This window comes from Strongylocentrotus purpuratus, unplaced genomic scaffold (genome assembly GCF_000002235.5).
Source record: "Strongylocentrotus purpuratus isolate Spur 01 unplaced genomic scaffold, Spur_5.0 spur5_scaffold_6, whole genome shotgun sequence".
NCBI classification, from domain to species: Eukaryota; Metazoa; Echinodermata; class Echinoidea; order Camarodonta; family Strongylocentrotidae; genus Strongylocentrotus; species Strongylocentrotus purpuratus.
This window is the reverse complement of record NW_022145612.1, coordinates 17,492,960-17,504,538: the sequence shown is the minus strand read 5'-3', so window position 1 is coordinate 17,504,538 and position 11,579 is coordinate 17,492,960. Positions and strand designations below refer to the sequence as shown.

The following is an 11,579-nucleotide window of genomic DNA, read 5'->3' as shown; positions in this document are numbered from 1 at the left end:
CACTACACATAGATCATAATTTTAACAAAATTAAATCCCGTGTACCAACTTGTCAATGACTAGATATTAAAATCAGTATCCACATTTTATCAAGTTCATATTTCGTCTCTTGGAGCCATCAGGAAATAAACTCATATAATTTAAAGGGATCGTTTAACAATCTTAAAACTGAGATACACGGCCCTACGTGTTATCAGTGTCTGTGATATGGTGTAATATTGAAGCCCTAAAAAAAAATTGCGCTTCAAAATGATCAAGAAGTGCCTCAAAAAAGTAAAAATCTTTGAGTGACTGGTTTTACCATACTCGTTTTCCCCAATAGACTGTAGTGTTATGAAAACCGTCAGGCGAACGGTTTTCAAAATTTGTAATTCCAATCATAAATATCTTGATAATCAGACAGGCGATCGGCTTGTAAAAGTCATGGGGTTCCTGACTGACCTAAAGGTTTATAATTATCATTGCATCATGAGCTAAATCCAGAATTTTGTTTCAGAATCTGAGACAAAGTTACCGGATCCCTTTAAGACAGACTTTATAGTGCCCTTCTGGCTCCAAACAGATGAATGTTCTGCTTGCCCTCTGTGTAGATTTATATGTTTAAGTGGTCTGTCCGAGCAGAGTTAGATTTAGAATATGCAGTCCCAGTAATAAGCAGGTCTATTAATTAATTGGAGGGACTTGTTAGGTTTCACTGAAGAATAACAGACCTGGAGCCTGTAGAAGAGAATTTCCAATATACGACCGATACGTTTTTCTCTACAGTAAACGACATTATTATCTATATGGGTCTTCCAAGGGGTACAATAAATCAATGTATTCAATATCTTTAGCACAGTACCCGGATGACCGACCAATATTGTTTTTGTTTTCCCCTGTCATCCATCAACTTAGCGCAACGTACGCGCGACACAGTCAGACGCGCGCAGCGCAGGGTACGCTTATTTTGCGTTATGGGTTATGTTAAACCTCCTTTGTGAACTCGGGCCAAAGCCATATTTACTGAGATAATTAAGTCAATATGTTGTTATTTTGTTAGTCAACCTAATATAGATAATAATAATAATATTTCGTGTGATACAAGAATATATTGTTCTCGCTATTAAAGACAATATTAGACACGTCTCTGACTCATCTAATATTGTCATAGCTCGAGCAATATATTCTTGTATCCCACTCAAAGCCATCCAATATTATATAAGTATTACCACAGCGATTTAAAAAGGTGAATACTGATATTTTTAAGGTGTGCACAGACTACCCTGCTAGCTATAGCAAGGCAATAACAGCAGTTTCTCTACATAACAGTTTCAATGCTTCAGAATTTATGACATGGTCAAGTAATTACCTCGTATTTGATAATGGATATAAATATGTAACTGTTCTAAAAACCTTTTCTCAACTCAAGTTGACCATCTCATCACCCGAAATCAGAAAGCAAGATAAGAACTGACCTCATACTCGTCATGAAATGTTGAAAGGAAAGTCCTCATCACACACAACCAAAGACTGAGAGCAAAGAGAATTGAGACTCTACAATGTACTCTTCTCCCTATGGAATCCCAATACACATGCAACAGCTTTAGCTCTCCGTAGCAAGAACATGAATGCAAAATATTTAAAGCGAGGACCTCAGACCAATATTATCTGCTTTCCTTAGCATTAACAGCTCATGACTGGAATATCCTTTCGGGACATCCCCCTTGTAAACGTACGTGCTAAGGATATAGACGCTACATGTTTTACCAGCAGCTTTGCAAGTTGGCAACCTAGCTGTCCTCTCCCTCTCATATCCTCCTCATTAGCGCTTTGTATCTTGATCAACAGGTGATGAAACACTCAGTAACGAACATGACTTTCTGTTAATTAGTGCAAAGATTGGATTAAATGATAGTGTGGACCACTTTGTATCATACCGGTACACAGTTTAGGATGCGAGTCTAAACATTAGTTCATTACATGAAATTTGAATACTTTTCATGTAACATGCACGTGTTGATGTTATTAGTATGCCAGAATCACTTGATGTAACTGGTTTGAAAGAACCAATGACTTTCTAGTTGTTTTAATACAACAGCAAAACCATTAACCAGCCTAATTCAAATTTCCCAAGATCCCCCACCCCAAAGTGCACTGAAGCAAAAATGTATAGTTTACTTTTTACTTCATATACATGTATATGCCTAGTTTGCCTACATTAATCATAGCTCGAAAAATGAATACATAAACAGAAGTGCGCATACACATGCCATTCAATATGTAGAGCAGGTGCACATGAACATGGCATTCAAGTTTGGACAGTTTGAAAAATAAATCACAAAACTCAGCAGGGTAAATTTATATTTTAGAAATAAGTGCAGGGCGCGACAAACCCGCTTGCCCGACGTCCCGGGGCAACCAAATTGAGCCGTCGGGCAAGTAAATCAAATTATCACTTGCCCGATTCGGGCAAGTGATACTTTTACAGTAATTTCCTAGTGTCCAAGAACTCTACCATTCACCCGTCAACTTCTTACCCGTCGTCAAAATCCAGAAGCAAAAAAGCGATCGTTCCGATTTCGAAAAAACTTCACAGACAGCTAGCCAGCTCAGCTAGCTCAGCGCGCATGCAACAGTGACACTTCAAGCCATGAATGCCGCTCCGCCTCCACGCACGGCCGGCCGTGAGCTAGCTAGAGACAGCTAGCGCGATCGTACCAGCTGCGAGCTTATTCGCGCTCTCTCTCTCTCTAGCTCTGCAGGCCGCACCGACAGGCCTTTGCTATTCTCTGATTGCCGATTGGTTGAATCACGCCAAATATGACGTCATTATTCTAGGGAAATGAACACGTGCGAATCGGAATGGAATAAACAACAGGGATTTTCTAGTAAGTACAAAAAGTCAAATGTTTGATATTTATTCATAATGACTGTTAATGATTGTGAACATATTATTTAAAACTCGCTGCTCATATAAATCAGATGAATGTTTTTGTCTCGTTTTCAATTTATTACTGCGGTCTCAAGATCCGACCGAGCGAGTCATTTTGATAATAGATTCATGTGAATCTGATTATTTATGGAGAATCAATAAAATGCGTTTTTTAAACCTTCAACCATCCTTTGTTGACCATTTTCTTTGACATATTAGGTTATTATTCAGTACAGTTACACTGTACATGTATGTGCATTAATTTGCTATCTAAAACACTAACTTATCATTACGAGATAATAAATGCTTTAACCTCGAGTCCTTTTTCGCTTTAAAGTTTTGGGCAAGTGGAAATATTGTTTGGGCAAGTAAATTGAAAACCCACTTGCCCGACAGGGCAAGTGGTGAAAAAAATTCTTGTAGCACCCTGTAAGTGTGATGAATCAGTGAATGTCTTGATGGCAATATATATGGTTGAGGTCTGGAGGAAACGGCACAATCGGGCAAATCTTGGTCAAGCTCTGCCTGCAGCACCAAATGAAACAGAATTATTATTGGCTAGCGAGGAGTCATAACATCCCCCTCGAGGACAGCATACAGATTAGATTCTTGAAGAGGTGATTAAGGATGCAGGGAGGTCTTTCTCACACGAGGCTCCTGGACGTTTGCGTTGCTACGGAGATGTATATAGGTCCAGGGATGTTTCTTGGATGTTATTGCCCTATGGGAGCCTCTCAATAACTTGATATGGAGATGGACTATATGCAGCATGTAATTTATTCCACGCTCCAAGCCTATTTAAGAGAGCAGAGTACCGGTATACATGACATTACAAACCACCTGCCTTAATATGAAGTGAGAAGAATTTTATCATATTCACTGTCATTGATTGTGTCAAGATGAAAATAAACTAACAGAGAGGTAATAATAAAATAAAATTTTAAACAAATTCTCTGGGCCACATTAATAGATGAATTATTTGTAAGTTAAATAGAAATTTATAGTAAATTATTAAAAGGGAGGCCTGAGGATAGTTTCAGATGCTAAAGACAGCTGGTTATACCTTAAACAGGGAGTTTGGTTCTGATAAAGATAAAAATAATTTGTGAGCTTTTTCATTCTTTGTATATCAGTGTTGATGAATATCACTGTAGAAATGTCCCCTGAGAAAATATTACTCTTGAAATGCCTTCACATTCAAAATATGACAAGAAATAGATTATTTATTTGACTAAACTGTCATGCCACATGAGCATGTAGTCCTATATACCCCATTCTATGTGAGTGCATGTGATGTTTAAGCAACAGTCAGTAAGTCAATTTATTTTCATATAGATCATTTCCAAACCTCACAGCATTCCTACAGAGTCCACCGTTCCCAGTTGTTTCCAGACAGTTCCTTTCGCAATGTAACCACATGACATGTCCTCCATACCGCAATTGCAACCAAGTACATTGAAGTTTAGTTACCAACCCTTTCCAAATCCCTAGCCATATAATGCAGCCATTAATGTATTATTGCGATGCCCAGTTGGCCTTCCGCCTCTCTCTACACAGCTTCTGACATTTCAACTGCAGCTTTTCCCTCTTGACTCACTACAGTGTGTTCATATCAGATGCAGATAGGCTGTGTGCGTACTTCTCTCTCTGCAAATGGACGGCTTTTACGTAACTCTAATTGCAGGGTTTTACTTGAGTCACCATGAGTCACATGCAGGCTACACTCTTATTTAGATGGTGATACACATTTTTTCTTTTGTTCTAATTACTATAGTATTAATTCCAAGCCCATCCTATTTATTAATTCTACTTCCGTATTCCATAGTTTCTCCTTTCTCTCCCCATATCTCTCTCTCTCTCTCTCTCTATCTCTCTCTCTCTCTCTCTTTCTGTCACCCTCTCTGGTTTCTGTGTTTTCTCTCTCTTCACCTACTTGTCTAGTCTTATCTTTACATGTATCTACCCTTCCAAATTCTCCTTCTATATTTCTAAACCTGCTGGCAAAGAATGGAATTACTTCCCAAAATAGTATCAATACATCAGATAGTATACTATTTGACACACGTTTGTAAGCCTTAAAAACATTACATGTTTATAACTTTCTGGACATACCTCACTAATAAACTTACCTATTAAACACTGAGTTCTCTCATTTACATAGGCTTAAAGGTAAAGACCAGTTCTGGTCATGCGATTGCATTGTGAAAGAAACGTGGAATCGATCGGAAAAGGTTGATCATCTAGCATCTAGCATCTGCAAGGTTCTTGAATCATCAAAATGATAAGAAATTTGGCCCATTCTTCGTAAAGTTACAAGCACTATACACAGAAAGATGTATATGGGACTACCCTATATCTCTCACAGACCATGAGAGAAACAAATTTACCAAATATATGAATTAGTAGGCGGTTTCCCGGCAATTTTTTTTATCATCATGTATTAGTCAAAACATATTCTTTCACATGATTGGTAATGAGAGCTTCCATTTCATTTTTTGAAATTGGGGCGTTTCCAAAAGTGGTCTTTACCTTTAACACAGGGACCACCCAGTTCTGATAGGCAAAAGGTTACTCGGAGTGGAAATGCATGATGCTGTGATCCGTAATGATCAGTTTCAATTCGTTTTGGTACAAATTAAGAGTAGTATGGTAATCAGCTCCACAATGAAAGTTGAAACAACACCATCAAACATTTGGTTGAAGCCTATAAAAAGCCTTATGACAGTCACTCAAGGTCAACAAATTTTATACATATCACTAATAACTAAAGAATTTTTTTTTCTCTATTTACACAAAGGCAGTGAAATATTAAATACGAAACCAGAATACACATGTATTAACACAGAATACAAATACTATTCACTGACCAGTCTGTATCGCAAGATTATATCAAGCGGAGTAGGTGATCGAGGGACCTACATTGCTGTTTTTACTATTGCGGAATGAAGGAGCAGATACAGAAATCTGTAAAAGTAGGGGCACGATTGCTTTATCCTTCTCTGACAAGAAAAATAAGAGTAATAAATGATAAATAAAGTTATAACACCTAGAAAATACTTACAAGGAAAATAGGGGTTTATTAGATGTATTTTGAGTCACAAATACAAAAGAGGGGAAAATATGGACACAAATTGGGAGACACATTTTTCCTTAGTGCACAGAAAAAGGTATACCATTTAGGTTTTCAAAGAACTAGATCTACATTCTACATGTTCATTATCCCCCCCCCCCCCCCCCAACCCCAACCCCACTCTCCTCCTCATTGACCGCCGCAGTCTGAAATGCATTTCCACGTTTCTGTACTTCTGATTTATTTATGCATTGAATCAGACAAAGCATTAAATATTAAATGACCACTTTACTACAAACCATCATGCCTATAAAAATACAAAGGTACGCCCCCAAAACATTAGCCAAGCATCTTGCACTCCAAAAGGTCAACCACATTAACAATTATGTCTCACAATATGGGTTTACACTTTTAAAGTATCACTTTCAGTTTTAAGTCTCTGAATATTTTATAGTGTGATCCTTGATAAAAACACCTGCCTTTGAAATGGCTATCCTAGTACATTATTACATGGAGAAGTGACAGATACCGGTATCTATGGATGAATCACATCCATGGATTTAAAGGTAAAGACCAGTATTGGAAACGCCCCAATTTCAAAAAATGAAATGGAAGCTCTCATTATCAATCATGTGAAAGAATATGTTTTGACTAATACATGATGATTAAAAATTTGCCGGGAAACCGCCTACTAATTCATATATTTGGTAAATTTGTTTCTCTCATGGTCTGTGAGAGATATAGGGTAGTCCCATATACATCTTTCTGTGTATAGTGCTTGTAACTTTACGAAAAATGGGCCAAATTTCTTATCATTTTGATGATTCAAGAACCTTGCAGATGCTAGATGCTAGATGATCAACCTTTTCTGATCGATTCCACAACGTTTCTTTCACAATGCAATCGCATGACCATAACTGGTCTTTACCTTTAACACTTTTACCTGAAGGTAATATCAAGTTCTAACTTCTTTAATCAACAGGAAAATAACTTCCCAATAAAAATGAAAAGAGTAATAATTACACTTTAAAAATATAAGAGATTATCTTCTAAATTATTTTTGTGACAAACTATATTAAAAAGATGATTAATGAGCAAAGAAACACAAGTTAAGTCCTGACTGTGAGTTCTGCCTTTACTAAATGTGAATTCCAGCATGTTCTTTGTTGTTTTAAATTATTGGCCCAAATAATCCACATAGAGCATTAAACAACCAATTTAGAATTACTTTCAGCAAGGTTTCTTTCAAAATGCAATCCCTTTACTGAACTTGAATTGCGCTTTAGTGCACTTCTGGGACACACCGAAACAGAATTGCATCGCAACATCTGCATCTGCATCAAACACGTTGTTGCAGAGGCATACTATTCCATACGACACTTTCATCCGTTCTTTCTTAACAACACCACACCTGGAGAAAGAAAGAACCTTGAGTGACGACACCCCATCTGACAGTACAAGCAGTGTTAGCAGGTGTACTTTCACATTTGACCCAGGGGTCAAATATCACAACCCTTGCCCTACATATGGTATTTCATGTAAACAAGTTTGGATCAATTCAATATTAACCAATAAAAGGTGTTGAGTACCTGCAGTGAAATACAATGCTGGATATGAAACATGTTTTTCCAAATTTGTAACCATCTCCCACTCTCATCGGGTGGCAGGGGAGAGGGAGAAGTAGGAGGTAGGAGGGAGGAGGGAGGAGGGGAGGGAGGAGGAAGGGGAGGAGGAAGAGGGGGAGGAGGAGGGGGAGGAGGAGGAGGAGGAGGAGAAGGAGGGGAGGAGGAGGAGGAGAAGGAGGAGGAGGAGGAGGGGGAGGAGGAGGGGGAGGAGGAGGGGGAGGGGGAGGAGGAGGGGGAGGAGGGGGGAGGAGGAGGGGGGAGGAGGAGGGGGGAGGAGAGGGAGGAGGAGAAGGGGGGAGGGGGGAGGAGGACGAGGGGCAATTTATTTTGCACCTATACATGCTGCTGTTTATAACAGATATATACAGTCAAACCTGTCTATAGCGACCGCCCAAGGGAAACACAAAAAGTGGTCTTTGTGGACAGGTTCCTTTAGTACATGTTTCAGTGAGAAATCATTTTCAAGGGAAACAAAAAATGTGCTTGTTGTAGACAGGTGGTCACTGAAGCAGGTTTGACTGTATAGGGAAATACCCTCTACATTTATTGAAAGGGGGGGGGGGGGGATTATGCTATTGATCTCTAGGTCAACCAATGGGCTATAATTAACTAAAACACTGGGCATATTCTGTTTGACATATTAATATGGAAGAGGTTCCTGATTTCTCTCACATTGTATTATCAATATCATCAGCCCAGTGGAGATGATCTACTGTTTAGAAAGATGTGTGGTAGTCGTGTAAATCTTATTCTTCTCAATCTGCTCACGACATGAATTAATGCATAATGCTTAGCCTTTCAACATTCTCAACCACTAGGTGTCTCCCAAATGTACAAGGGCGATTATTGCATGCCGTCAGAACTACACTCTTTATATTTATTTTGGGATTGCAATGATCGTGACTTTCAGTACAAATTAGATTACTCTCGAGTGTGCCCAGGGAATTCTACAACTGCCAATACACAAAGACCAGTTCAGCTCTCTGGCGATATCACTATGGAGACTTCATATTCAGCCGAGAATCGACTTTGTTGATTGGAAAACCTAATGATTCATCCGGCAGGGTCTGAACTGGAGACTAACAGACAATGAACTAATCAATCTGAAAGAAGGCTTGGTCCATTTCAATTGAATTGAATTTTCATAATAACTTTCGTTAAATTTATGGAAACAGAGTCTGCTTTAGCAGCTATGGAAATAGCTATCTACTCCATAAACATAAGTTTCCAAGTTTCTTTTAATCAGGATTGGTATTCAGAAAATCTCATTTATCGGTCATGTTAATAAATTGTTCGTTAATTTTCATTAAAAAAACATAAATTTGGCATGACAAGCTCTTCATTTAAGGTTATGGTTCAGAGCACATTAAATTCAAATCACCAGTAAGAAATGTTCATTCAGTGAATTTTCATTTTAGTAAATGGAATTAACATAACTTGCCAGGTTAAAAGATAACATAGCTTTCCAAATACTGTCAGAAGTCTGAAGTGGTGCTATAAGTCATCTACCAAAGCTTTATAAAAAATTCTGTTCAGTTTTCTCAAAATGTCATCAATTATATCTTTCTCTTTGCAACTACTTCTATAATATGTTATCATACATATGATATACACCATCCAATTATACCCCCATCAAAAACAACCTTACAGTCTCTGAATTTGTAAGCATCTACGACATTACAAAACTTTTCCTACATCAAATTTGAAACACTGATCTCAAGCAATCTGAACATCTGGTACCACAGACTATTTATCAATAAAAGCATCTTCGCATACTGGACAGGCCATGTGTGCATCATTGATCATGTTACAGCATTTTATTGAGATCAATATGTGGTCCTGGGGTGGAAGGGAGACGAGATGAAATGCTGCTGATATATATGCCCATTGCTTGGGGAATGCAGCCTGGGTGTACATCACAGATCTATAACGACCCACTCTCCCTCATCGTAATGTGGCAGACCGGTGGAAAGGAATATGTAGGAGTTGTGACCAATCTAACCCTGGAAAGCCAGCCCTAGAAGAGCCCTCGAAAACTGGGGGGGGGGGGGGGGGGCAGAGCTACATGTATGATGAAAAACAGTGTAGGAAATAGATGTACAAATGTCTGTGTTGAAATCCCCACTTGCTTGATGGCAAATCCAAAAGGAGATATTGTGAACAAAACAAAAAAATTCACACTGGTGCACATTGACTTTCATATAATAATAATATTCCGCTTTTATACAGCGCTTAATACATCGATGATGTCTCTAAGCGCTTTACAGATATATTATTACCCCGGTCATTGAATTCAGGCTTGCCCACACACAATGTATACACATTCTCCACTCCCTGGGGAGCATTCCAGCCAGGCATCATTTAAGCGCACACTTCCTCGTCTAACCACATTAACTTGCGCACCGGGTACCCATTTAACACCTGGGTGGAGAGTGGCAAATGTAGATTAACGTCTTGCCAAAGGACATAAGTGCCGCGGCGGGACTCGAACCCCAGGTTATGATGTGACCTGCCATTAAATGCATACACTACAATTGAAGTAAGTAAATATTAGAATGTACAGTAATGGTAAGTGACAGACCCTGTAAAGAAAACCCTTGCCACTATTGCTCACAATTATCATACAGATATAAATGATAGTGGTCTTATTAAACCATGTTAACCCCCTGCACACTATATAATTTGACTATGATCCGATTTTGGAAGACTTTGCAATTGCATTTGATATGATCATTCAAACTTCTAAAATCTGATAATCTGAAAAAGTTGTATGATGAAGAAAAATAGACTTTCAATGGATTTCAACCTTCCTTTGAGTAGGAGAAGCAGTACCGGCATTGGGTTAGGAATAGTGCTGTAGTCAAACGTTCAACCGTCCGGTATCCAACCATTTTCAATTGGACGGTTTCGTTTTCCTGTTGTTGTTTTTTTATATAATTTTTTTTTCATAGGAAAATCAAAATAAATCACATTATCAACAAATAATGTACATAATTAGAAACAAAATCACTGAACAAAAACAAGTTTGGGCGACATTATAGTCATCACAAGTCAGCCCTGACTGTTGAATGTTGAATTGCAGAGCAACAATCTACACGATAACAATCAATTGCAAGATTGTAGATCGAGAAGTCACGATAGTGAGCTATAAACATGAATACATGTGCGTACTAGATTCATTAGCTTCAGAAACAAAGTGAAACCAACTCAGTCATTTCCACGGCATGCCCGACAGTATAAGTCTCCGTTTTTGTTCAGTGATTTTGTTTTTAATTATGTACATTATTTGTTAATAATCTGATTTCTTTTGATTTTCCGGTAAAACGGTTAAGCGGTTAAACGGAATTGAAGATATCCGTGATGTTACAACACTAGTTAGGAATGTAGTGATGTCTTTAACCAGTAGTCTGATTGTCTACCATCTGAAGCCATTCGGCTATTATTCTGACTATAAGGCATAAATACACTAAACTTTCGGGTTGTTAGAATTCTTATTCTTATTTAGAACCTAAATCAGGAAGATGTTTGTTTTAATTACTGTATCTGTAATATAATTCTTATTTTGTCAAAAATCAGATCGCAGGAACTAGGAAGATCATATAGTGTGCAATATTTTGGGAGATTAATTAACGCAAACTTGTATTAAAGTTTCAAGCAAGTCAGAAACTGAAGTAAAAAATATTACCACAAACATTATGAAAATCTATGATGGATGGATGCATGTATACATGGACAACATTTGAAAGCAGACTGCAAATTTGTTATGCTATACATACCCCTAGTAAGGGCTCATGGAAAAGGGAATGTTCGTGTGTTTTAATTTTAAAAATAGACAGTTTCCTTCAAAATACATTCATGAATAAACCACTTCCTGCACATACAGTGTACTTCCCAATTTACGTCATAAGGGCTTCCGATTTCAAACCGTTCTCTCCTTCAAGACTCGACAACCAACGTTGAGATCCTTAAGACA

General features: G+C 38.1%; 1 protein-coding gene across 2 annotated transcripts in view; it reads right to left on the bottom strand.

The window, feature by feature from the left end:
- Positions 1-1,968, bottom strand: part of LOC578005 (coronin-2B) — a 48,541-nt gene extending 46,573 nt beyond the window's left edge. Inside the window, exon 1 of one of the 2 annotated variants that reach the window (XM_003726969.3) lies at positions 1,455-1,968. In XM_003726969.3, coding sequence (XP_003727017.2) covers positions 1,455-1,493 — 39 coding nt within the window. In that variant the 5' untranslated portion in view covers positions 1,494-1,968. The remainder of the gene's footprint in view (positions 1-1,454) is intronic. The other variant, XM_011680181.2, reaches the window with a different exon arrangement.
- Positions 1,969-11,579: the final 9,611 nt, after the last annotated feature.